Source organism: Pleurodeles waltl, chromosome 5 (genome assembly GCF_031143425.1).
Source record: "Pleurodeles waltl isolate 20211129_DDA chromosome 5, aPleWal1.hap1.20221129, whole genome shotgun sequence".
Classification (NCBI taxonomy): Eukaryota; Metazoa; Chordata; class Amphibia; order Caudata; family Salamandridae; genus Pleurodeles; species Pleurodeles waltl.
In genome coordinates, this window is record NC_090444.1 from 159,820,859 (window position 1) to 159,847,023 (window position 26,165).

At 45.7% G+C, this 26,165-nt stretch overlaps 1 protein-coding gene across 2 annotated transcripts in view; it reads right to left on the reverse strand.

Annotated features, from left to right (window-relative positions):
- The window catches only part of MIA3 (MIA SH3 domain ER export factor 3), a 441,987-nt gene extending 425,496 nt beyond the window's left edge, over window positions 1–16,491 (reverse strand). The window contains exon 1 of one of the 2 annotated variants that reach the window (XM_069233852.1): window positions 16,228–16,490. In XM_069233852.1, coding sequence (XP_069089953.1) covers window positions 16,228–16,414 — 187 coding nt within the window. In that variant the 5' untranslated portion in view covers window positions 16,415–16,490. Of the gene's footprint in view, window positions 1–16,227 lie in introns of both variants that reach the window. The other variant, XM_069233851.1, reaches the window with a different exon arrangement.
- Window positions 16,492–26,165: the final 9,674 nt, after the last annotated feature.

Sequence of the window (26,165 nt, forward strand, 5' to 3'; positions counted from 1 at the left end):
CACACACATATATATATATACACATATACATATACACACATACAGCAACCGAGTATGACGCAACATACTCGAGTCCTACAACTACCTGTCGGAAGGATGAGGTGCAGGCAAGGATCCTGGGGGGTCACACTCTGCTCAGTGCTGCTGGTGTCAGGGGAGTGACAGACCCAACAACGAAGCATGGGACCTGAGCGCCGGGAAAGGGGCGGTGAGAGGTGGGGCACAGGCAGGAACGGTGGCCGGGGGCAAACACCGTAATGGATTACGGGGTGGATGGGACATGGACAGAGATCAGGGCAGTGAGCTCGGTGGCTGGTGCTCTAGGGCTTTGGGCCTCTGTCCCTCAGACCAGCAGGTCCCTTTAGCACTTTTGTCCCAGTATTTAAAAACAAACTAGTGCAGTATATCAGTGCCTGGCTGCCTGGTTCAAGTTTCGAGGAGTCCGGCACTGCAGGACAATTCTGCACCCGTGCACACTCCAAGAGCTGGTTTCAATAAGCAGGGCTTTCTTTTTCCAGCCTGTATTCCAGCGCCTCGAAGCCTCCGGGCAGTTTGGCGCTATATAAAAGGCAATAACATAACACATAACATTCCCACAAAGAAAGAAGGCGCGGTAGCGGCAAGTGATGAAGCTGTAATGAAGTCTGACCGGGCGCTGCTGGCTGGAGCCCACTGTGGCAGACCCCCGCCCCCTCCCCCCCCCCCACCCCACTTGTTCTGCAAACTTCAGTGCTTTTAGGAAAACGTGCCCTAGAGGTACTGCAGTGCCGCCCTTTAGCGAAACGGAGAGTGCCTTCGGCCAACAGCATCCGCATCACCAGGGGAGAGAGCAGGGCTCATGGCTGTGATCTGCTAATAGGTCATCCAGATGCTGCAAAGTCCGATCAAATCGCTGCACGCACACCACAGAGCCGCCACAGGGAAAACTTCAGTAGAACCGTAGGGTTTGTTTACTTGCTTATTTATTTGTACAGTGGAATTAAAACTCTACAGTTTAACGTGGAGTTTTAATGCCTATGTACAACCTATGTTTTTGGTTCCACTGTAAACTTAAATAATGTGTCACTCCTTCTCCATTTAAGAGAGCTGGCTTTGCTAGCTTAATGTAAAAAGTATCAGAAGTGTATTCCACTGAGAGAGATGGGACATGGATAGGGACGAGCTCAGTGACTCGGGCGCACATACAGAATGGGTCGATTAAAGGCAGCAACGAAGCAAAGGTCCTTCACGCGGACAGATTGGGTACAGGCAGCAATAGTTGGACTTTCTCGGGCCCAGAGCACTGCAGAGCAGGTGTGAGCTTCACCCTCACAGCACGGGGGCAATACTGCCGGCATCGAGCTGCCCACGCACAGCAATCAAGCCCGGCAGCGCAGGGCGGGCATCAACGCAGGGGGGTTTACAACACAGGCGCAGCCTTAACCTGCCCAACGGCGACCGCCGCAGCCTGGGCACACTGATGAGGTAGTGACAGGTTCATCAGCACTTTAACCTAAGGTGACCACGGAGCAGGATCTCTGTGTGGGCGAGACAGAACAGAGAAGATGCCCGACGGCATGAAGCTGTCACAGTTGTAGGAGGGGAACATTAGTGTGGCATGAGTGCGCGACAGGGCCTGGAATAGGGCTGGGCAGGGAGGCACTCAGCGCCAAGATCAGGGAGCTAGAAGGAATATAAGAAGGCGCATATCATTGTTTTTTAAGGTCTTGGCTAAAAACATTTTTAGTTGTCTTCTGGCAAGAGCTATTGTTCCCATTACAAAACATATACTTAGAGTGTATTATTGGTCAGCCCCTTAGTCACGGTTGCGTGCCTTACTGTCTAGCTGAGATGTATGCTTTTGATATGATATCCTTCCTATTGTTGAGTTTGTCTTGCTCATAAGCACTTCTGTCTCACAACCCTCCGATTGTATCCTTCCACTGTTGACTTAACTGAACTCTTTTTGTGGACTGACTACAGACAGCAGCACTGTATACAATGTTACAAAGACTGAGCCTTAGATCATGATTATATGGGTTTCTTGTCAAATTCAGTTATTTGCTTTTTATTATGGGGGGTTTCTCTTTGTTTGTGTTTATCTCTCAACTAGAGCACAATTTCTTAACCACTGATTCCAGGATGTAGCCTTCCACTGATAATGTCAATGTACTTTTTTTTAAATTACAATATTTGTTTAGCACTCCACGGAGGTGTATGCCTTAGTCTTCAGAGGCTGCTCACACCCCCACGACTCGCCCTATCCCTACCCTCCTGAAGCTCCTCAGTGGCGTGCCAGACATCAGATGATGGCCTTGGTGATGCTTTAGATATTGTCCTATTGCACTATCGAGTGCTGACATTTTACATAGTGGTAGAGTCCATTACCTTTGCCAGTGTCAGAGGCTTTTAAACTCCGCCGGCATTAGCAAAACCAATAGTGGCAACTGATCATGTTGAAAGTATTGAAAACATTGCTTTTATACTATCAAGACGGTTTCCACATTGCTTGACAAAACAAAAGCTATGTCTTCACATCACGGCAACGCTCATGATCCACATCACAACGTAACGCTGCAGCCTTTTTGAAAAGCAATATTTTCATGTCTGTCTATAATTTTACCAAAACTGATCGGGCATTGGCAAAGTTGATTGCATGGCTGTCTCAACACTAGCAAAGCAAGACCAACAATATTTGCCAATGCCTGTTAAGCCTGTGTCTAGCATTCAAAAAAGTGCATCCGTTTCCCTGCTTGTTTCTTTGTCCCCTGTGTGCTATATTTTGAATCCCATCTAAAGCTTCCAATCATGCTTTATTTTTTTTTAGTATTTACTTATTACACACACACACACACATATATATATATATATATGTTAATTTATACTAACCCAGCAGCTGCAAAGCTTTTTTAAGGTGCTCACTTCCTTTATTTACGCATAATTTGTTATTTTATGTTATATTATTTGTAATAGCACACTATCACCTGGGAGAGTATCCTGGCTCTGAGCAGGTAAGTTTAGCCTTGCCGAGCGTGAGTGGTAGTGCTAACTGAAGAGCCAGGTATTCAACTTCTCGTGAAACTCAAGAAGAGAGGAGGAGGTGTAGTGGGAGGTCACTCCACGCTTTAGTAGCAACGTAAGAGAAGGCTCGATCTCCAGATCTGGTTCTGCGTATGCGAGGGATGTGTGCAAGAAGGATTCCAGCCGATCGGCAGTGTCTGGGAGGTTTGTGAAAGGAAATGTATCTGTTAAAGTAGGCGCACCTATGTAGTGCTTTGAAGGTGTGGCTTAAGAGTCTGAACTATGCACGCTTGAGTATCAGGAGCCAGTGGAGCTCTTTGAGGCATGTGGCATGATGTGTATACTGCATGAGAGGTTGAGGATAAGTCTGGCTGCTGAGTTCTAGATGGTTTGCAGTCTTCAAGTGAGTTGCTTTCTGCTTCAGGTGTAGAGGGTGTGCCCATAGTTTGGCTTTCTGGTGGCACGGGCGTGTGCGACCGTCTTACAGTTTTGCTCGGGAGCCATTGAAGACTTTCCTCAGCATTTTCAGGGTGTGGAAACAGGATGCTGGGATGGCACTGACTTGCGCAGTCATGTGTAGCTCGCTGTCTATGCTATCTCAAGGTCTGGTGTGGATACTTAGGGTGGGTATGGGTCCCAGCTCAGACAGCCAAGAGGAGAAGTCAAATGCAGAGCAGTATAACAATAACTTTACCAAAGCACTCAAAACAATAAAAACTCCAGTAACGTAGTTATGGTCCATAAACACACAGTGACAATGGCATTTCTTCAGAGTCATCTAATGGTGTAGTATACTCAAAGTCCATAATATTACATAAACATACTTGTTCTGGTATATCTACAATAGAAGATCAGAAGCAGCCAACGTGTTTCGTCATCTTGACTTTTTCAAGGCTGGTATCGCAAAGTATGTACAGGGAGATGAGGCTGTGCTAGATCTGTACTGTAAACACACTAAATATTTACGTGATAACAGGCTGATAATCATAAGTCAATGAGAAGTGTAGAATCCTCCATGTGGGTCCAAAGTCTAATGTGGCCTAGGAATCTATGATTAGATTACAAAATCACCGTATCAACAAGGTCTGTATTCTGGAAAATATTGTACTTCATAGTGTTACAGAAGGGCCTTGACAAGCCTTACACTATTTGTTGTCCTACTCTGATGATGAAGCCACATGAGGATGGGCTTGGAAACAGTGTTAAATGCTGCAGAGAGGTCCTGGAGGATTGGGGTCACCATACCTCTTCGTCCAGGATCACATGGATGTCGTCTGTGGTGATGAGGGTTGTTTCTGTGCTGTGGATGGATGTGAAGCTATACTGTTTGGTGTCAAGGAGTTAGTGGTTGCAGAGATGGTTGTGAGGCAACTGTTGATGAGTTTCTCAAGGACTATGGTCGGGAAAGGGAGTAAGGAGATTGGTCTGTAGTTTGTGGGTGTAGAGGGGCTGCAGAGGGTTAACAGACTGTGGTGTGTATCCATGAGTCTAGGAAGGTAACTGAAGAGATGGAGACACTGAGGATAAGTGTGAGTGCTTCACGGATGTCGTGGTGTCCTGGGTTGAAGGTGTGATGGGGGCCGGTTGAGGGTGAAAGTTGCTGTATATGGGGGTTAGCTTGCAGCAGAAGAATTCCTAGAGCTTGTTGCAGAGGTCCTATGCTGCTGGAGGTGGCTGCTGCTGAGGAGTCGTTTGCGATGGCTAAGATCTCTTTACTATCGTTTGTGGGGTTGTTGGTGCAGTCTGCAAGTGGGGTGTGCTAGCTGTGGTGGTAGAACATCGGGGCAGCTTTGAAGGGGTCTTTCTTCACAATGCCTTGGCTCATTGTCCATCTACACTCCAGCTGTTTGCAGTGGTGCTACATCATCTCAAATTCCACTCCGTACCAGCTGGTTTGTGGTCTGGATCTTGTGGTTTTGCAGTGCTTGAGGGGGCCACGGTGTCAGCACAGGCTGTGATCAAACTGTTGATGTTTATGATAGTTCTTGGCAGCTTGCTGGTGTATTTTTCTTGTGTGCAGAGAGAGTGGTGGTCCAGTCCTCCATTAAGGTGTTGTTCTAATTTCGGTGGGCAGGTGTGGTGGTCTCTGTTGGTCGGTGGTGGGGCAGGACGGTGCTGCTGATTCTGACAAGGGCATTGTATGTCCAGGTGATTAATGGATTGTCTACTGTGGTGTTGCAGAAAGAAAAGACTGGGTCCAGGCTGTGTATGGTGAAGTATGTGCATTCAGTTACACATTGTAGAAAATAAAATAAAAAATAGAGAAAGAATGAATGCCCGATGAAGAAAAAAAAAAAAAGAGAGAGAAATTAAACATAGAAAGAAATAACGTTTTTGCAAGTTTGAAAGAGGAGATAGCAAGTGGAAGAGGGAAATATAGAAACGGGTGAGGAAGAGAAATAAACAGTTAAAAGTAAGAGCAAAACAGTTAATGTGCGGATTTTAAGAGATGGAAAGAGAAAAGTGGGGAGAAGGAAAACATTGAGAGTAAACATAGAAAAGAAAGAACAGAGTTAGATAGGTGAAACAGTCCTCAAACGGAAGTCAGAGTGTAGAACATCAGGGGGTACTGCAGAACTGCAAGAGGTGCATTAGCTGAGTTGTATGAAAACCCCAATACAGCAATATTGGGGCACTTCAGAAAAGGACTGGGAGTACAGACAGAGCTGTGTTCCAGCCCAGTGCCAGAATAACTGAAAGGCAGCAGGTGAGGAATGAGAAACGAAGTGCAGTGTAATTCTTGGTATTAGAATAATAGGGCGCTGCAGGTTAGGGTTGAGGTGCACTGACACGAGTTGTATGTGGGCTGCAGTACTGGAATAGTAACGGGCACACAAGGTCTGAAGTGAAGTATGTTAATGGAGCTAAGTGCGGAACCTAGTATTGGCGTGCCAGTGTTGCCAAGTGTTAGTACAGGAGTGACACTGCCTCTGAACCACAGAAGCGAGGAGTCCTGAAGGGTGTGTGTGTGTGCCTTAGTACTGATAGGAAATGTGCACTGAATGTTAGAATTGGTGGATTCTGATGGAGCTGTGGTGGTTCCAATCAAGAGTAGTGTTGGATGTTGGGCACTGGCTGAGCTGTGTTTTGCTCTTTTGGGTCCAGAATTGGCTTGGCAGTGGGACTGAGTACTAGAATTGAGATGCTGAAATGGAACTGTATGTGAGTGGGGTCCCAGTATAGGAAAGGAAGTGACCTCACCAGGGTAGAGCTGAGGTGCACTGATGGAGCGGCACCCGAGGTCCTATTATGGGAACTGCAGAGTGTACTGACTATAAGAACTGAGGTGCTCTGGCAGACTGTGTGTGTGTGTGGTTCTGGCACAGCTGGGGGTTTGGAGTGTGTGAACTGAGGTGCACTGATGACACTGCGGCCGAGGTCCCAGTACTGGAACAGCAGAGTGTACTGACTGCAAGAACTGAGGTGCTCTGACAGACAGCATGTGTTGGGGTCTGGCACAGGCACGGCTGAGGGACTTGGAGTGTGTGAACTGAGGTGCACTGATGACGCTGCGGCCGAGGTCCCAGTACTGGAACAGCAGAGTGTACTGACTGTAAGAACTGAGGTGCTCTGGCAGACAGCATGTGTGGGGTTTTGGCACAGGCACGGCTGAGGGGCTTGGAGTATGTGAACTGAGGTGCACTGATGGAGCTGCACCCGAGGTCCCAGTCTTGGAAAAAGCAGCGTGTTCTGATTGCGAGAACTGAGGTGCTCTACCAGACAGCGTGTGTGTGGTTCCTGGTACAGGCATAGCTGAGGGCTTGGAGTGTGTGAACTGAGGTGCACTGATGGAGCTGTGAGTGGGATCCCAGTATGGAGCAGAAGGGGGCACTGTCTCTAAGGACTGTAGAGCCTTGGGAGAGTTGGGTGCCTAGGTTATAAGCAATTACAAGCAATCCTCCACCCTTGCTCTCAGCACGCAGGCAGGCACACTTGATCAACAAAATACAAGCCAAAGGAGGGCAGGAGTAAGGCAGCTGAGAGACGGTGCAGAGAGCCCAAAGAACAAATGTGACCAAGTTAACAGCCTGATTAATAGCCTTATTTACAGTTAAGCTCAAAGGAAGAATGCTCTGCAAATGAAAAGGGAAGCTTACTTGGACAGGAGCAGGAAACAAAGTAAAAAAAAGTCCCATACAGACCAGATAAACAGGACAAAGCGTAATTATACAGTGGTTGGGCCCTGTTCCAACATAGAAGGAGGCACATAGAGGCATGACTGACCACTAGCACGCAAGGATTTTTAAATGACACTGAAACTAACAAATGAAATAGCTGGAAGCCCACAGAAGAAGTAAACAAGTGGTCATACACTTGGGCTTGACCTACAAAATGGAAACACATTCAAAAGCAAAAAGTGATACAAAATACAAAAGAAATGGGAAACAGGCAAAAGCAAAGTAATGTCAAAGTCTGAGTGTGAGAGAGAGCCCAACAGAGAGAAGCAAGGTAGGAGCATCACATGTACAGGAGCAGAGTCGGAAAGGGCTTTGCCTGGTTGGAGGACTAGGCACAGGTACATCCTAGAGGGGTCTGCGCTGTACCCGCCATTTGTTTCATTTCAATTTTTTGCGCGCTACCATGAATGTTTGATTTTGACTTCCCTCGGACAGTTTTTTTTACATTTTATTCTTATTATTATTTTTTAATGGGGGCCCAGCAGCAGCTCAGTATCCATCTTGAAATGGGCTTTATTTAATACAAAACAGACTGAACAATTGCTAGTTGTGTGTGTGTGTGTGCATACTTTCATGTGAGGGCAATAAAAACGTTTTAGTAAAGCAAACAGCTCAGCCATTCAGAGCCGAGACCTATCGGCATTGCCAATGCTTGTTTAATGTGAGTGAAACAATGCATTACCGTTGCAGACTTCTGAAGTGTGCTGCTTCCTACTGCCCAACTCTTACAGCTTCTGCCAACACGGTTTGTTTTATGGCCTGGTTAACTTGCAAGCATGAAGATCAGAGCGCCAAGCTTGCACGAACACGAACTGCAGCGCTATGCACCTCGATGGAACCACGCTCAGTGTACAGGCCAAAACGAGAAGCTTTGCTTCACGTCCTGCCTCGGGGCTCACCTCTGCAGTACGATTACAACAGCGTGCGCCTAGCAGTGGTGAAACAGCAAACTAACTCTGGTACAGTACACTAAGAAAATTCATAGTTTTAGAAGGCACTACTCACTATGTATATAGCAACGTTTTATGCAATATTACTCACAAAACGCAGCAACAGAATGTTTAATAAATGTAATACATAGCTTAAGAATGCACCACTTTGTGCATAAAAGAAACCGTTTTAGACGGTGCCAGTCAAGAAATGTATATGCACCCCGAAACAGAGCCCCTCAAGTAATATATATGCACCCATAGCATAAAACACTGCTGACCTTACACAAGCATGAGCAGCTTTAGACGCCTGTACTAAAGGATTATACAAACACACTGGATTGAAGACTATGTTCCCACGTGTTTATCAAGGTTATTGTGTATATATATATATATATATATATATATCTAGGATACATAACAGGTTACGTGTACTATAATGCCTTCAAGGTGTGCTGGTGCCATAAACCACAAGACTGAAGCCATCCACAACGTCTGACAGATGCATGAATATAGCATTTTGTATTCTGGGATATTAGACGTACTGTTAATCTGGCACTAAGGAGAGGTGGAACACTTTCATTGCTGCAGGAACATGTACGTCAATGATCTGTTCAAAGTCACATGTTTAACATCAAGGGCCAACGCCGGACGCCTGGCTTCTTGGTCAGTAACCGAGCCACTATGCCACAGGTCTACGACTTTAGAAAGCAACACTTATCTAGTGCACAAACAGTGTTAACACATTCATTTAAAATGTGAAACTATACACATGAAAGGCGCCACTGGGTGGATATGCGAAAATACAGCTTTACAGGGAGTGCAGAATTATTAGGCAAATGAGTATTTTGACCACATCATCCTCTTTATGCATGTTGTCTTACTCCAAGCTGTATAGGCTCGAAAGCCTACTACCAATTAAGCATATTAGGTGATGTGCATCTCTGTAATGAGAAGGGGTGTGGTCTAATGACATCAACACCCTATATCAGGTGTGCATAATTATTAGGCAACTTCCTTTCCTTTGGCAAAATGGGTCAAAAGAAGGACTTGACAGGCTCAGAAAAGTCAAAAATAGTGAGATATCTTGCAGAGGGATGCAGCACTCTTAAAATTGCAAAGCTTCTGAAGCGTGATCATCGAACAATCAAGCGTTTCATTCAAAATAGTCAACAGGGTCGCAAGAAGCGTGTGGAAAAACCAAGGCGCAAAATAACTGCCCATGAACTGAGAAAAGTCAAGCGTGCAGCTGCCACGATGCCACTTGCCACCAGTTTGGCCATATTTCAGAGCTGCAACATCACTGGAGTGCCCAAAAGCACAAGGTGTGCAATACTCAGAGACATGGCCAAGGTAAGAAAGGCTGAAAGACGACCACCACTGAACAAGACACACAAGCTGAAACGTCAAGACTGGGCCAAGAAATATCTCAAGACTGATTTTCTAAGGTTTTATGGACTGATGAAATGAGAGTGAGTCTTGATGGGCCAGATGGATGGGCCCGTGGCTGGATTGGTAAAGGGCAGAGAGCTCCAGTCCGACTCAGACGCCAGCAAGGTGGAGGTGGAGTACTGGTTTGGGCTGGTATCATCAAAGATGAGCTTGTGGGGCCTTTTCGGGTTGAGGATGGAGTCAAGCTCAACTCCCAGTCCTACTGCCAGTTCCAGGAAGACACCTTCTTCAAGCAGTGGTACAGGAAGAAGTCTGCATCCTTCAAGAAAAACATGATGTTCATGCAGGACAATGCTCCATCACACGCGTCCAAGTACTCCACAGCGTGGCTGGCAAGAAAGGGTATAAAAGAAGGAAATCTAATGACATGGCCTCCTTGTTCACCTGATCTGAACCCCATTGAGAACCTGTGGTCCATCATCAAATGTGAGAGTTACAAGGAGGGAAAACAGTACACCTCTCTGAACAGTGTCTGGGAGGCTGTGGTTGCTGCTGCACGCAATGTTGATGGTGAACAGATCAAAACACTGACAGAATCCATGGATGGCAGGCTTTTGAGTGTCCTTGCAAAGAAAGGTAGCTATATTGGTCACTGATTTGTTTTTGTTTTGTTTTTGAATGTCAGAAATGTATATTTGTGAATGTTGAGATGTTATATTGGTTTCACTGGTAATAATAAATAATTGAAATGGGTATATATTTGTTTTTTGTTAAGTTGCCTAATAATTATGCACAGTAATAGTCACCTGCACACACAGATATCCCCCTAACATAGCTAAAACTAAAAACAAACTAAAAACTACTTCCAAAAATATTCAGCTTTGATATTAATGAGTTTTTTGGGTTCATTGAGAACATGGTTGTTGTTCAATAATAAAATGAATCCTCAAAAATACAACTTGCCTAATAATTCTGCACTCCCTGTATATCGTTTGACTTTTCCACTCGCATCTCAACCAAAAATAAAAAACGTCAGGAAACTCTTCACATCTATTTAGAGAAGTGAGAATTGTATTTCACCCAAGACGTGTTTCAGAGCTCGAAGGAAGGGCGGTGCTGTAGGAAGACTGTGTGTCTTACAAGCGTAAAGGTACACTGGGACCTTTAAAAGGTATAAAAGGGACTTTAACCACGTTACCGGGGCAATTTGTGGGAACGAATGGGACTTAGAAAGCAGGGAAAGAAGAAGGAAATTGTAGGACAATTAACTATTGATATAACTAGGATATATTACGTTGATAAGTAGATAAACAGCAAGCTCTTGTCCATTGACCACTGTATAGGTGAACACACCCTGATCTAATGAAAGCTCTAAGTCTTAGCACCTGTCAGGTAGGATGAGAACACACAACTTTATCTCGCTAATAAACAAAGGAGTTATTTTCTGCTAAGTGGTCCCGTGATGGTCACGGAGAAAGAAATGGAATCTAGGCTTCACTTCACCAGGCTGCCTTGCCTGCGATTGCCTTGTTCAGATTTACTGGAGGTACATTTTTTGGTTGTAAATGGCTCCTATCGCCTCCCCTACCAGCCTCTCCGCCCTGGACAAGTAAGTCAGAGAGAGCAGTCAAGATGAAGCAGCCGGAATAACACAAGAACGTACCTGGCTGAGGCGGCTCGGGCTGCAGCCCTTGGGTCTGAAAGGACCCGCGGAATGCAGAGGAAATAGGACTCAGGCACTATTTGTGACGTCACAAACACCTCCGTCCTGCACTGAAGTGTAAGATCATCACGCGCTTCACAACAGCACCTACGTCACTGGGTCTTCAAGTACCAGCCTAATGCATTCTGGAAGTTGAAGTCTTAGATCACGACCACAGAACTGATTGTAAGATCACACCAGCAAACAATGATTCACAAAATGAAAAGCCAGGTGTGGCGCATCCAGTCCCCAGAGACAGGGAGCATCTTATATTGTTACTGGCATTACTGGTGACGGCTGCCAGACACCTCTGTGCGGTATGTGTAAGTGGGGTAAAACATTGTCTCCTTTCAGCACTGAGTTTGTAAAAAGAGCCCAATGACTGGATTAAAAGCTTACTAGACAAAGGTGTCTGGCCTACAAAAACTCTGGCTCATTTGCATGAGCAGTAAACACTGAAATCACAACGGGGTGGGGGGCACCGCACCGTGGCGGAGGTTCAGCAGCTTTATCCTTCACCATTTTAAAAAAAGGGGCCATCCTGACGTTTTATGTACACACGCCCGCGGCGTTTACATTTCCAGGATAAACGCAGACATCATTTCCTGCCATCAGTCACATCAGTGAGATGGGTGTTTTTCAGAGGACTCCAGGCTCACGGATGGTGAAGGTAGCATTATCGATGTCTGACCCTAGCCGATTGGCTCAGACCCTGCCTTGCTGTCATTTGTTTTTATTGTTATGTGCGCGTGCCTATGTGCACGTGGCCTGTATTCCACATCTATTAGGCCCATCTGCATACACCCCACACACTGGAAGCGGCGCCAGCACACACGGACTGTTCTTTCCGAGTCACGTCTTTACATGACGGTGCTTCCTTTTGTAAACATGCACTGCCTCGAGTTGTAAGAAAGGGGATGAATGATCTGTAAACAAATAGTGCAGATGAGCCCCTTCCTACTATACCCTTCTCTTTCTGTCCGGAATCAGCCAACGGGCTGGTGGTGCTTTGATCGTAGTAACGTTTTTGCTAGTCAGGGCCCAGAGATCCTGTCCGTGTACTACGCTGTCCGTGCAGTAGGTGAGCTGCAGTTGTAATCACACTTCAGAAATGGACGTATCTGCCCCTCAGTGAGCACGGCGTGGTGCATGTCCCACGACACGTGTGTGAACAGCCCGCACACATCTACCCTTTGTGGAGGCCACAATAATATCAGAACGATAGACTAAACCACGTTGTGTTTCAGGGTCTTAATTCCTCCGGAAAGAGGAGTTTAACAAACCACCGACAGCTAGGGGGTTAAGAGTTGGCCTGGGTCTGAGGGGGAAGCAGGTCGGATTGCTGCCACCACTACGAGTGCAGCACTTAAACCCACACATCATCCCTTGTATGTGAATCCACACACATCCCCGGCTTGCATTAACCCACCCCTGGGCCCCTGTGCGTGACTCAACAACTCGCCTCAGTACATAAAGCCACCCCTTACCTCTCTGTGAACCCACCCACAACCTCTCGTGTATGAATCCACACACACCACTCCTCCTGCATAAACCCACCATCACCCCTGTACATGATTCAACAGTTCACCGCTGTACGTGACTCGGCAACTCGTCCCAGTACAACAATTCACCCCTTACCTCCCTGTGAATCAACACATCACCCCTAGTATACGAATCTACATATCATTCCAGCTGCATAAACGCACCACTCACTTCTACACGATTCAACTACTCACCCCTGGAGAGTGATCCACGTATCAGCCCTGTGAATCAATCCACCCCTTACCACTCTATGAATTCACACATCACCCTTCTACGAGAATGCAGCTGTCACATCTGTATATGAATCCATACACAGATCCACCACTCATCCTGAACATGAACGTGCCACCGTGCTCTCTAAAATGAAACACAAATCCACACATCATCTTGTCGTTCTCCGCTTAGGCCCTGTACGTGAATCTACGCCCCACCTGTGTTTGTTCACAATACACTCCATGTCATAAACCCCTTACACCGCTCAAGTACACGAATCCACAATGCAAACACACATTCCCAGTAGAAGTGTTCACCTCTGTGTAGGAATCAAAAGTTACACCCATTTACCAGAATCCAGACATGACCTCTCTGCAGACACCTGTCACTGATTTCATGAAGGCACACATGATTGCTGGTTCACTGGCTGGTCCTTGGAACTGTGTGACGCGCCCTCAGACAGTACCACGAGTCTATACAAACTGCTGGCTGCAAGGTATACAGATGACAAGGAAACAGAAAAGGACAGCCCTGAACATACATCAACCAACAGTGTCCTGTCCTGGCAAACATCTCTCTGGGCTGGTGCACAGCCTCTCCTTGGGAGCTCGGGAGGCAGTACGCTAATCATCACCTAAGCCAAGCACTAGTTGTACCTCATGTGGCAGTAGCAGGGAGCTAGGACCAACGAACTTTTATATATATATATTTAAAATGTCAGTCCTGCTAGAGGGCATCTTTCAATGCTTTTCAGGAGATAAGGAGAGGAAACTGCACCAAAATGTCAACATATTCACCGTATATGGGCTTTCCTCTAAACAAGGCACTTTCAGCCAGGATCATCAGGGTGACTAGTGACATCCAACACAACACAGTAAGCGGCTGTGGAAGCTGAAGGGCAATCGCAGGCAGAAACCGTCTGGCAAAGAGCAGATTACATTTCCCCAGCCCATCTGATGCCTGCAGAGCTTTGGGGCAGAGACTCGTGGTCAGTGTGCGTCAACGTGGTCAGTGTGCATCAACGTGGTCACGTCCACAGGAGCACGGCAAAGATCAATGAGAACTTCGAGATGAACCTCCACGTTGGGAGGAAGCCACCGTCCTCGAGAAGACACCAGTACCCTGTGGCACACAGCTAACAAGTAACATCCCACAAATAACAGAACAAAAGCACAGGCCCAGCTACGAAGGGGAGTGAGTGGATTTTACAAGGAAATAACCTACACACCCTTTCTCTATCAGGGCCACAGACAAAAAGGCCAATGCCGCTAGGTCCACGATCCAGTGTCACCAACATTCAGTCAACGCATAGCCTGGTTGAGGGGGGGGGGGGGGAGCCCTACTCGACTATAATTAGGGTCGTAGACTTTGGAACAGCCCTTAAACAACAAAACACACAAAAAGAACACCTCTAGTGTGCTCAATGTTTGCCAAGCAAATTGGATGACAACACAAAGCAGAACAGAAAAAAAACAAACGGGGGAGGGTAGCTATACCTGTACATTCTGCCCTACTGTATACCCATCACTCACCCCTGCACATGAAACCACCACTAGGCCCATGAAAAAACTCACCATCAACTCCTGAACATGAAAAACATAAATCATTCACCAGTACTTAAGCTCAGCATCCGGAGGTAGGGGACCCGGTAAAGACATTACACACATAGACTACCTAAGCACATACACAGGAGCACACGCCCTTGAACCCACCACAACCCTAGAGATTAATTCAGTGGTAGATCCCTGTACCTACATGTACATTTCACTACCGGACTTGGACCCACTCACTTCTGTGTATGGGTTTACCACTCATCCTGTACATGAATTCAGCAAATAACCTTATGCGGGGCACCACTTTCACTCTTAATTGAACCAACCCATCACCACTGAATACAGACGCCCCCCCCTCCGCCCCCACCTCTTCTGAAATCCGGATCCACTGCACGTTCTAACCTATGAGCTCGAAGCAACAGTAAAAGTGTGGGATGAATCCCGGCTCACCCACATGGAACTCCAGGCTCGCGCCTCTATATAACTTTCACCTTTAACCTGTCACTCACGGAAAAGGGAGCTAAGGGAAACACCACTGGTAACACGAACTGTACTGGTACTAAGCGCCATACAAATGCACATACCCTAACCTATGTGTAGGATTCCGTCTCCTACCCCTACACGCTAAACACACAACCACGATCATGCAACCAACGTGTGCCTTAAGAATAAACCACAAAATCACCGGAGAAGATTAACATGTGGTAATTAGACAAGGGATTATGTTTATCTTTCCACAATGACATGGTAATACATCCAGCCTAAGGGTGACTGTCTATGGAGTGGAGGCTTCTGACGTGTCAACAAACGCATGCACGACCTTTAACGGATCCTCGTGCCGTGATTACTGAAAGGCCAAACTGAGACGGTTCTGGAGTGAGCCTTTTATCAGCATACGACAGGCCTTCTGGGGTGACTGCCACTGTCCACGCCTGAAAGATGGACATTCAGGTAACAGGTCAAAGACTCCCTGCAAGAAAGCGCTGAATAAGGAGGCAATGTATGAGTGCCCCGGTGCCGTGCAGCACCCCTGCTTTGGGTTCGTTGTGCTTAGAAGCGTATTTTTTTGTCTTCAACGTTGGTCTCGTGGCCGCACTTCACCAGAAAAGCGCTTTTCGACATTTAGTTTTTTTTTTTTTTTTAATTTCTGGTGGATTATTACGTTTGTGAAAAATGTCCCAAGGCTGGAGTTCGAGCAGTAAATAAGCCCCGTGGACTGTTTTGGGGGAAAGCTGCGCTGTTTCCAAATATGTCAGAAATGCCACGCTCACTGCAGGTTTCTGCCGATCTCGTGCTGCGCGGGTGTGGGGTAAACAAAGGCAGCCCAGGGCTGTAGGATCCCGACGTGCACCACTCTCGTGCAAACTCCGGATCTGATAAGGAGAGGAGGGATGCCACCCGACCAGGCCGGGGCAAGAGGGGCACCGATCGGGAAAGTGCACCGACTGATACCCACGCCACGAGCCTTCCTTCCTCACGGCTCCCTGCCCATCAGCACTTTCACTTACATACAAAGTTGGCAGTTGTGCAACCAGTGTCTTCGCGACGGGCTAAACTCTTACTAGAAAACCAAACAGCTGAAACCTTTTTAATTTTGCATAAAATCCGTTCTAAGTAGGATGTTTGAGCCACTGGCACAAACCCACCGGGGGAGAGGGATGCTCTGTGCTTCCTGCTGCCCCAACCCTCTCTCCCTCAGCCCCGGGGGAGACACTTACTGCTGCACTCCTCGTCCACGCAGCGCTTCAGGTCCGAGAACCTCCTGTCCAGAGAGTCATTCTTCTTGGCCAGGCTGGGACAGCAGCAGAGCAGGGTGGCCAGCAGGCAGAGGAGGCGCCCGGCTGCAGCCATGTTTGCCAGCAGAGCCGGCTGGAGTGTGTGTGGATGGAGCCGGGAGACGCGCATGCGCGCCGCGGGGCAGACACGTCAGCAGGAGACAGCAGAGCACGGATCTGCTGCCCAAGGAGGATGTGGAAGAAGGAAGGGAACAGCGGGAGGAGGAGGGAAAGGGGCCGGGGCTCCTGCTACATCATCACCGCATTCCAAAGCCATGAAAGGAGATGGGCAGGGGCGCATCCTCCCGCAGCCAATGCCGCGGGCGCATCGTCTCTGTGCAACACCTCCCTTCGGGTCGTCTTGGTGTACTCCAGTGCTGTGGCCACACGCTTCCCCGTCCCCACCCCTCTGTTACGGAAAGTCCTAAACATGTCTCGTGTATGTTTCTCCTTTACACTTTACACATGTGCGTTCTACCAGTTCCTCGAAATTCAGCTCATCAGCCGTACATTGTTTGTTGTACTCACTGACAACTTACATTTTTATTGTGTTGTATTCTAAGCTTTAGTAGAGCCCCCTTGTGTTACAAGAGTCATAAAAATATGACAGTTTCGGTCTTATGCTAATGCAAGTATTAACAGTAAACAACTCGCAATTTAAATGTGCACTTGCTTGTATATCAGAGTTCGACTTAGGTGGTATTTGAAATAAGTTACATGTTAGAGGGATAAAATTGATGTAATAATGTAATTTAGACGCTAGATTAAGAGTGCATATAGAAACAGTATTGAATTTCCAATGATTAATCAATTAAAAATGTGTGCAAAAGTGAGAGAAATGCACTTCTCTGTTATACTTAATGAAATGCGTTAACTAAAGCTTTTTCGTTTAGAATTACGTTTATTATTTACACTAATGATGTATTACTAATGCTGAATTTATATGTTTGCATTTTACATGTGTTTTATTGAAACATACTAATTAAATGTATTATTGCAATTCTCTTGTGTTAGCATGAGTGAGGCCTGTTGAAGCTTGTATGTCATGACTATGCAGGAAATGTTGATTTAATTTCATAATGTGAATTTCTTTCAGACTGTTTTCTCATGAGAACACTAGAAGTTGGTAATAGACCCTTTTGCTTAGACATAGCAAGAATGTACCGTATTGTCCTTTAAGATAGTACATTGGGATATACAGTTGTTTCAAACTTCCCTCGAGTCACACGGATGAAAGATGCTGTCATGGAAAGTTTGGGAAAGGAACAAAATGTTTCAACTTGGAGGAGTGTGATCAAATTTTATTGGATGATGCCCCTTCACTATGACATGGACTGATACCTCTGGCGATTCGCAATGCTTTATGACCTTTGATATGGCAATGCCCAGTTGGACTTTGGGGAGATGCGGCTTAGATTTCTGACTCAGATGCTTAGCTGATGAAGATTCCCTGAATGCTGAGCCCCTTAGAGAAGTATTTTCCTCTCTGCTTTTGCCCCTTAAGATTCCTTTTGAGACATAGAATTATTTATCTAATCCCCTTCATAAGACTCTTGATCAAGCTTCTCATATGCTAACGCTTTACCTTTTTACCTACCTTTTGCCTACCTTAGTTAGTAGCTTACAGTCCGAAATTATTTTTTCCAAATTATTTTTGTAATTTTTGTGCTTTTTGTATTTTGTCTGTTTCGCGTCACACATCTTTCCCTGATTTGATTAGCTGTAGGATTTTCACTGCCCAGCCTAAATTGTTGACTTCTGAATTTGAATTGACTGATGAGTGCTAACCCTGAACAACGTTTGATTTCTGTGTCTCAGATATTTCTTCTAATATTATGTATTGATCTATTTGGATGCCTAGTTCTGTTAATGTTAGTTTGTTTGAACTTATTTTGCCACCTGGGACAACCCTTTGTGATTATGTATCTTTATAATTTGGTAATGCGAATTGTCTACATGACCTTGAGCTTGTGTTTGTCATAAATCCCTCAACTTTATCTCCAACTGGAGTTTTCCTTTCGTGGCTACTTTGGTCATGATGTTTAAAGTAATTGGGTTTGTATTGAAATTGTTTTAGTGGTTTTATCACACTACTTACTGTGGTCCAAATATTCATCAACCTTAAAGAGCATTGATTCCTGGGAAGGATGAAAATGCTACAACAGTTCTATTATTTATATAGTACTTCCTGCTCCTGTGTGGTACATTGGATCGCTAACCGTGAGTGTGTCTTGCCTTATTTGGTCTTTTATAATTTATTTATAAGGAGACATGTTAGAGGTTCGCTGGACCTTTTGACTACGCTTAGAGTGATTCCACCATACCCACAATCTCTATTGATAATTTGACCAACAACAACATAATATTACTCAGCGTACCAATTATCAGAAAGTTTGAGTCAGTAGTCTTAACGTACCATGACCGATATGGCCATGAATAATCACACCTTTAGTAAAATTTAAGAGTTTATTTCCTTATATTAACAATGTTAATATCACATAAATTAGTCTCAATGCCAATTGATAAATGTATACAAACAACACTGGCTGACCAAAGCATTGAAAGAATCTCAATTTAACTAGAGCATTGATAATTAGACACTCAAAAGTTAGGGTACAGATAAAAACATCAATAACTGAACAACAGAGATAGTGTACATCTAGGTTCAACAGAAGAACAAAATCAGTTCTTGGGTAACTACATTTGTCAACTCTTCGGCATTCTAACTAACCCTCAAATTTGAATAGCATGTTTGGGCTTAATACAAAGCAATTTAGTCAAAAGGTAATTTGAAAAACATCTAGCTAGGGCCCTATCAAAACAGCAGTTGGTACCTAAAAGAAAGAACAAAAGTCTACGACAGAAACAATAGCATTTTGTTATACCTCTCCTTAATGGATCAGCAAGCTGCGATTTCTCTTCGTCAGATGGGCATCCATCTGGTCAGCATCAGCAACAGACAGTGAAAGGGAATGGCGCAGCCACTGGTGTGCTCTAAGCGAACTGAACCACTAAAAGTTATCAAGCTAAGAATAAGCATTAAACAACTACTCTATGGGGATGCTTATGAGGGAAAAGGAACATCTGGAACTGCTCAACTCCTTAAACGGGACTGCTATGGGGTAAAGTATGGGTCAGAATGAGCTCCACCTATTAAACAAATGACAGGGAATAGGTTCTAACAGGACTAGAATGGAAAAGCATCTGCATCCCTACACTAAAGAACTGGACTGAACTCAGCTGCAAAATGTGGTCTTGATATATTGAAATTCATAAAACATATTCTCACGCCATCTTTGGTCAGAAAATCGTACGTTTACAATAGAACCCATAACAACCAAATTCTAAATCCAAAATATATCTAGACAGTCTTTCACATGATGATTGGCTCCTCTTCTTCTGTTCCCATCGTTAGTTTCATCAGGTAACTCTTTTGTTGCAATCCTAGCGCCAGTCAGTGCGGCTATTATCCAAGCCTGGGAATATCTTCATATCGCGCATCAAGTTTACAAAGTAACAACTTCTAGTGCAGAACATTTCAATAAGCATTTCTCATGAGAAAAGTTTAAACTTGTACAGATCGCTTGGTCAGCGCAATGTGAACAATGAACAATATTAATTCTCTGCTTTCACAAGACATTTACAAACAATTATTTATTAGACCATGGAACTTCACATGAGCCTTTGTTGACTAGGCCCAAACCTCAAAATTAATTAAAGCTTAATGTTATTAAAGCAAGTAAACAACATTAAATCATTAGTACGACCCACTAATACATTTTATTCTACATGTGCACATTATTTAAAATATAAATGTGAATTCATTATTAGTTGTTACACACATAGTGGTGGCCACTCAAGTGGGTACATTCTCCAGGACACAACATTATTTTCTATGTTAGCCTAACTCATGACATTTCTTTTAGCCATTAATCAATACAAATTCATTAGTAGTTATTTCAGCTTTCATACAGTCACAACGTGATGTTGTCGTTTACTCCAATATAAGTATTTGAATTTGTAGCCTGGAATTAAATGGTAATAAAGGTTTTGCCAATTACTTAATGCAATTTAAACTTTGCACTCAGGGGTGTAGCTTCAGGGGGGTGTTACCCCCCCAAAAAAATGTATTTTTCTAGTAAATAGTTGAGTACAGGTGATTTCAGTCAGGTATTGTGAGGAAGTCTGTCCGATTTTACTTGGACCTTTCACAAAATCACATACAAAAACACAAAAATGCTCTCTCCCTCTCTGCTTTAAAAGTGTAAAAAAATGCTGGTTATTTTACAAAATATTGTGTTTTCTCTCACTTATTACCCCTATCAATCAGTATTCCTCTTCTTTTGCACTGCCCCTTTAGCCCCTCTCATGTGTCTTGCTTGTCGTATTATGTATTTTAACATTATATATCACAGTGATACTTGGAAAATCTGAAGCTCACACCCCCACGCTGCCAATCTTACTGACCAAGTTAATCCCCTGTTCACACACTCTCACTTTTTCATGTATGACAACCAGTGTTTCCTGAAACAGAAATAATTAACCTGAATCTTCTTAAAAATGCAGAAAACTGCCACAAATGACGCTTAACATGGCTAAACAATATATATTTCATTCAACTGGGTACAAGTACAAGGATCAAGAGATGCAGTTTGGTACTATTATGCTATACAGGTAAAATAGATTGATCTTACAAAGTGCACACTACTGTCAGTGCACAAACTTGTCTTAAATGATCATACCAAAGGCACACCAACGGCTAGGACCGGGAGCAATGTAGTTCCAATACAGACTTTGGTGCTTCCCGATTGGACCCGTCGCTAATATAGTTTTGACCAAGTTCAAGAATCAGTACTGTGACACTCATCAAGAAAGACAGACACCAGAAATTTTATATAAGGAGTTAATGGGCGGGGTACAGGGAATATACCATCAAAGGTTAGCAGCAAAGTGTACATGTCATAAGTAGATGGGACTCAGTAAAGTTCTGTTTGTAATCGAACATAGATTCACCTTCTAAAGGTGGGGAATTGTGGTTTCCAGGATACAGAGAAATACACATCCTTTTTTAGGACTTTACACAAAGACATTCAAACATTCTACCCAAGTACATGAGAGACAAGCAACAAGAAACATTTTACTACAGGATACATTTAGGGATTCTCTCAAAATAGTATTACATTTGATTTCAGTTGTTCTTACAGTTTTTTCAAGGATACTAATTGATACATTGTTGTGAGAAAGGGCCTCTTTTGACATGGTTAGCCCCCCACTTTTTGCCTGGTATTTGATGTGGTTTCAAAGCTGTTAGTGCATGTGTGGGCACAGATGCATGAGCAATATAGCCCTACCGTGTCCCTGCCAAACCTAGGGCATAGTAAGTGATTAGAGCAGCCATTGTACATGCATGTGCTGGACACTGGTCAGTATGAGTTTCACAGCTACATGATGGCCACTCTGGTATCAAAGCCACTCTGGTATCAAACAACTCAGAACAATCAACCCAAACTGGTATCAGTATTGGATGTATTGCAAAACCTAGGGCCCACCTTAGAGGTGCCCCTTGCAAAAGATAACTACCCTGGCATGGTTGCTGGCTGGTCAGAACCAGCCTGCATCCACCAGACAACATTCTGGAATCCTAGGGTGAGAGTCTGTGCTCTCTGGGTTCAGAGAACAAAGCCCTTCCTGGGCAGAGGTGTTACACCTCCTCCCCCAGGAATGTGCACAGCCCTGCCTATGAGCTTCAAAGGGCTTACCACCCTTGAAACTTGACCCCCCAGCCCTGCTGCCAGCGGCAGATGGCCGTGTAGCCGGGCGTCCCCGGCAGCCGCGGCTCGGCATGACGCATCGGAGCAGGCCGATGCGTCATGTCCGCGTCTCCCCGTTGCCGGGGCAACGCGATCCGACCGAGGCAGGGGGCAGGCCGTTGCCCGGGAAACCGGATGGGTTTCCCGGCGCGGCAGAAACAAAAGGGAGGACGCCACCGGCAGAGAGACGGAGGAGGAGAGACAGGAGACCGAGGAGCAGGAGTGGAGAACGGAGGAGGAGAGACAGGAGACCGAGGAGCAGGAGTGGAGAACGGAGCAGGAGAGACAGGAGACCGAGGAGCAGGAGTGGAGAACGGAGGAGGAGAGACAGGAGGCAGAGGAGCAGGAGAGGAGAGCCCAGGAGAAGGAGAAGGAGCAGGAAAGGAGAGCCCAGGAGAGGAGACCGGAGGCGCAGGAGAGGAGAGCCCAGGAGAGGGAGACCAAACCAAAGACGGCAGGAGAAGAGACCACAGCAGAGGAACGCCACAATGGCAGCCACGACCCAGGAGGGTCGTGGCTCACCAAGGTACGGTCCTTGTGGACCAAAACAAAGGCCACTTCAGACTAAGGGAGGGGGAAGGGAATATAGAAGTGCAAAGGGAGGGAACCGAAAGGGGCACGATAACGAGCACATATGGGCACCCCACAAAATCTATCATAAGAGAGTGAGAGCACTTATCCCCCCCCTCCCCAACTCCTCACAGACACCCCTCCTTATCGTTCCTACCCATACCCAGACAAGACTACAGTGAAAGAGTGAAATAATCCTTTTGGTAAAACCCCATACTTACCCGGGTGTTGTTTTCCTTTTGTTTTCCGGTACCCGGGAATCCACCTGAGGGGATCCGCCAGACGTTCTCCCGGGAAAAGAAACATTGAAACTAAATCAACACTACAGGAACTGAACCGCAACACCGAAATCCCTAAGGAAACCCCGCCCTCTTGATTACATACTTCTAGTTTTTGTCTTTATTCCACCTTAATCTTAGAATAAATTCCACCACTAACTAAAACGCATATCTTGTCATCATTTGTATATTGTTCGATCTGTCACAGTGGTGTCAGAAGTGGGATCAGACTCTAGATCCTCCTCGACAATCGAACAGTATATACAATGAGTGACACCCCCTCGCTGGAAGACATGATAAAACAGTTGGCCGAAGGCCAACGACACCTACAACTGGTGTGGGAGGCCCACCAGAGGGAGGCTAAGGAGGACCGTGAAGCCTTACAGTCGGCTTTGAAAAGTCAGGCAACCATACTGGCCAATAATCAACTGGTCCACGAGACGGCCATGAAGAAGCTAACGGAGACAATCGCTACCACTAAGGTACATCCCAATGTCCCAAGTTCCGTCCTGCAAAAATATCAAGAAGGGGATGATCCCGACTCCTTTTTCACTAATTTTGAAAGGGTGGCCTCAACCGCACAATGGCCGGAAGATAGATGGGGCCAGTATATCGCCCCTCTGCTTACAGGAATCCTACAAGCCGCATACCAAGCTGCGAATCCCGGGGGAACAACCCCATATTCCGAAATAAAGACCAGTATATTAGAGCGGGTGGGGCATGACACGGAATATTATAGAATCAAATTCAGGAAAATCAAGTGGGGACCGAACGAGGATCCCCGAACCTTCTACTATCGGGTAAACGATTTGGCTTTAAAATGGTTGGGTCCGTCAGGGAATAGCCGGGAAGACGTAATCCAAACCATTGTCCTCGAACAATATTTAGATGCCTTGCCTACGGCCACAAAACACTGGATCCGTCAACATCCCAAGGTGAATACGGAGACGGCAATTGACTTAGCATGTGCGTACCATCGTTCGGTGGATGTACGAAGTATGCCAACCCGCCCCATCATAAAACCGGGGCTCCCCAACCCAAAAAGCACTCCCAGAGTCCTTCCCGAAGAACCCGTACCTCGCAGAACCTACGAGCATCCACCAGTACCGGGTCCCCAGTGTTATAACTGTGGGGAATGGGGACACATTGCCCGTATGTGTCCCAGGAAAAAAGACACTAGTGAACCCATGGAGGTTGGAGTTACCCGACGACGGGTGCTGTGTACAGGCCAGGGCAACCCCAAATTTAAACAGTCCTTAAATGTCAATGGTCGAATGGTTTACGCCCTTATAGATTCCGGATGCAGTCAATCCGTGATAAGGAAGGATCTCCTAGCCCTAGCAGACCAGGAAGACAAACATTGGGTGACTATTTGCTGCATTCATGGGGATAAGGAGAGATACCCCTTACAGACCCTGACAGTAGAGTGGGGGAACTACAGGGACAGCCTTTCTATGGGTATAATCTCAGATCTGATAGAGGAATGTATTATTGGGACGGACTACGAACATTTTCAGGAGATCCTGGATCACGTTCGACAACCAACCCTGACCCAGGACTGGTGGAAGGGTGCCCCTTTTTCGGACAGCGACCTAGAGCCCCCCTCTACCCGTAGGAAACTGTCACGTAGGGAGAAACGTGTTGAAAAAGCAACCCACCGAGAGAAAGAGGCACATAGCACACCCTCAGGTCTGATTGCCGAGACACATGAAGTGCCTGTCGGGTTTCCCCAAAGACAAAGGGAAGATCCTTCTCTCGCTCAAGCTTGGAAGTCGGCCAAAACAGAAGAAACCGAAGAGGTGGGTCCCTACTTCTTAATTAGAAAAAACCTCTTATATCGCATAACCACTAATCGCTCCGGGGACCGTAAGCAACAGTTGTTAGTGCCCGAACACTATAGAGAATATGTTTTAACCCTAGCCCACTGTCAACCCGGAGGAGGTCATTTCGGAAGGGAAAAAACAGAAGAGTATCTCCTCCGGCGGTTTTTTTGGCCGGGGTTTTTTGCCCAAATACGAAAATTTTGCTCCCAATGTTCCAGGTGCCAACTTACCGAACCCGGTAGACCTAGAAAAGCGCCTCTCATGCCATTACCCATCATAGACGTTCCGTTTAGTAGGATGGGAATGGACTTGATAGGTCCCATAGTTCCCTCCACGAAAGGGCACACATATATCCTAGTCATGGTAGATTATGCCACCCGATACCCAGAGGCCATTCCATTAAAAAGTATGACAACCAAAACAGTAGCCCAAGCAATGATTAACGTATTTTCTCGAGTAGGATTTCCACATGAAATACTCACTGATCAGGGAACTCTTTCATGTCTACCCTCATGAAGCAGGTGTGCAAAACGTTAGGCATTTCCCAAATTCGCACCTCGGTGTACCATCCACAGACCGATGGACTGGTAGAACGGTACAACCGTACCATAAAAACCCTGTTAAGAAAAGTAGTAGAGGAGTCAGGTAAAAACTGGGATCAAAAGTTGCCCTTGGTATTGTATGCTATAAGTACCCATGAACAGGCATCTACCGGACACAGTCCTTTTGAACTCGTATTCGGAAGACAGCCCCGATCCCTGCTGGACATGGCCATAGAAGCTTGGGAAGAGGAGGCGGAGGAAGGGGGAAAACCCTTGTTAGAATATGCCCACGACTTACGGTCTCATTTACAAGGGTTATGGGATACAGTCCGAGTAAATATGGAACATGCCCAACAGAACCAAAAACAATATTACGATCGAGGGAGTAAATTAAGAGTTCTATTACCAGGAGATCAGGTACTTATAATGCGCCCCACGTCTGAACACAAATTGGTAGCAAAATGGCAGGGTCCACATAAAATACTACGAGCCGTTTCCCCGGCCACTTACCTAATTGAAATCTCGACCACGCCGCAGAAAACCCAGATTTATCACATAAATCTATTAAAAAAATGGGAAGAACCCGAGGGCTCTAACTCGACCGAAGCCGTGGGCCGGTTTCTATGTCCCAATGGGAGGGTTCAAATTGAATTTTGCCCGACCGAGACCACTATTGGGGAGAATCTACCCACAGTGAACTCCTCATTAACAAAATTAGAGAGGGAACAGGTATTCAATCTACTAGAACATTTCAGATCGTTTTTTTCCATAGTGCCAGGCAAAACCTCTTTGATCGCCCATAAAATACGGACTGCACCAGGTACAATTGTCCGTTACGACCATATCGTATACCAGAGG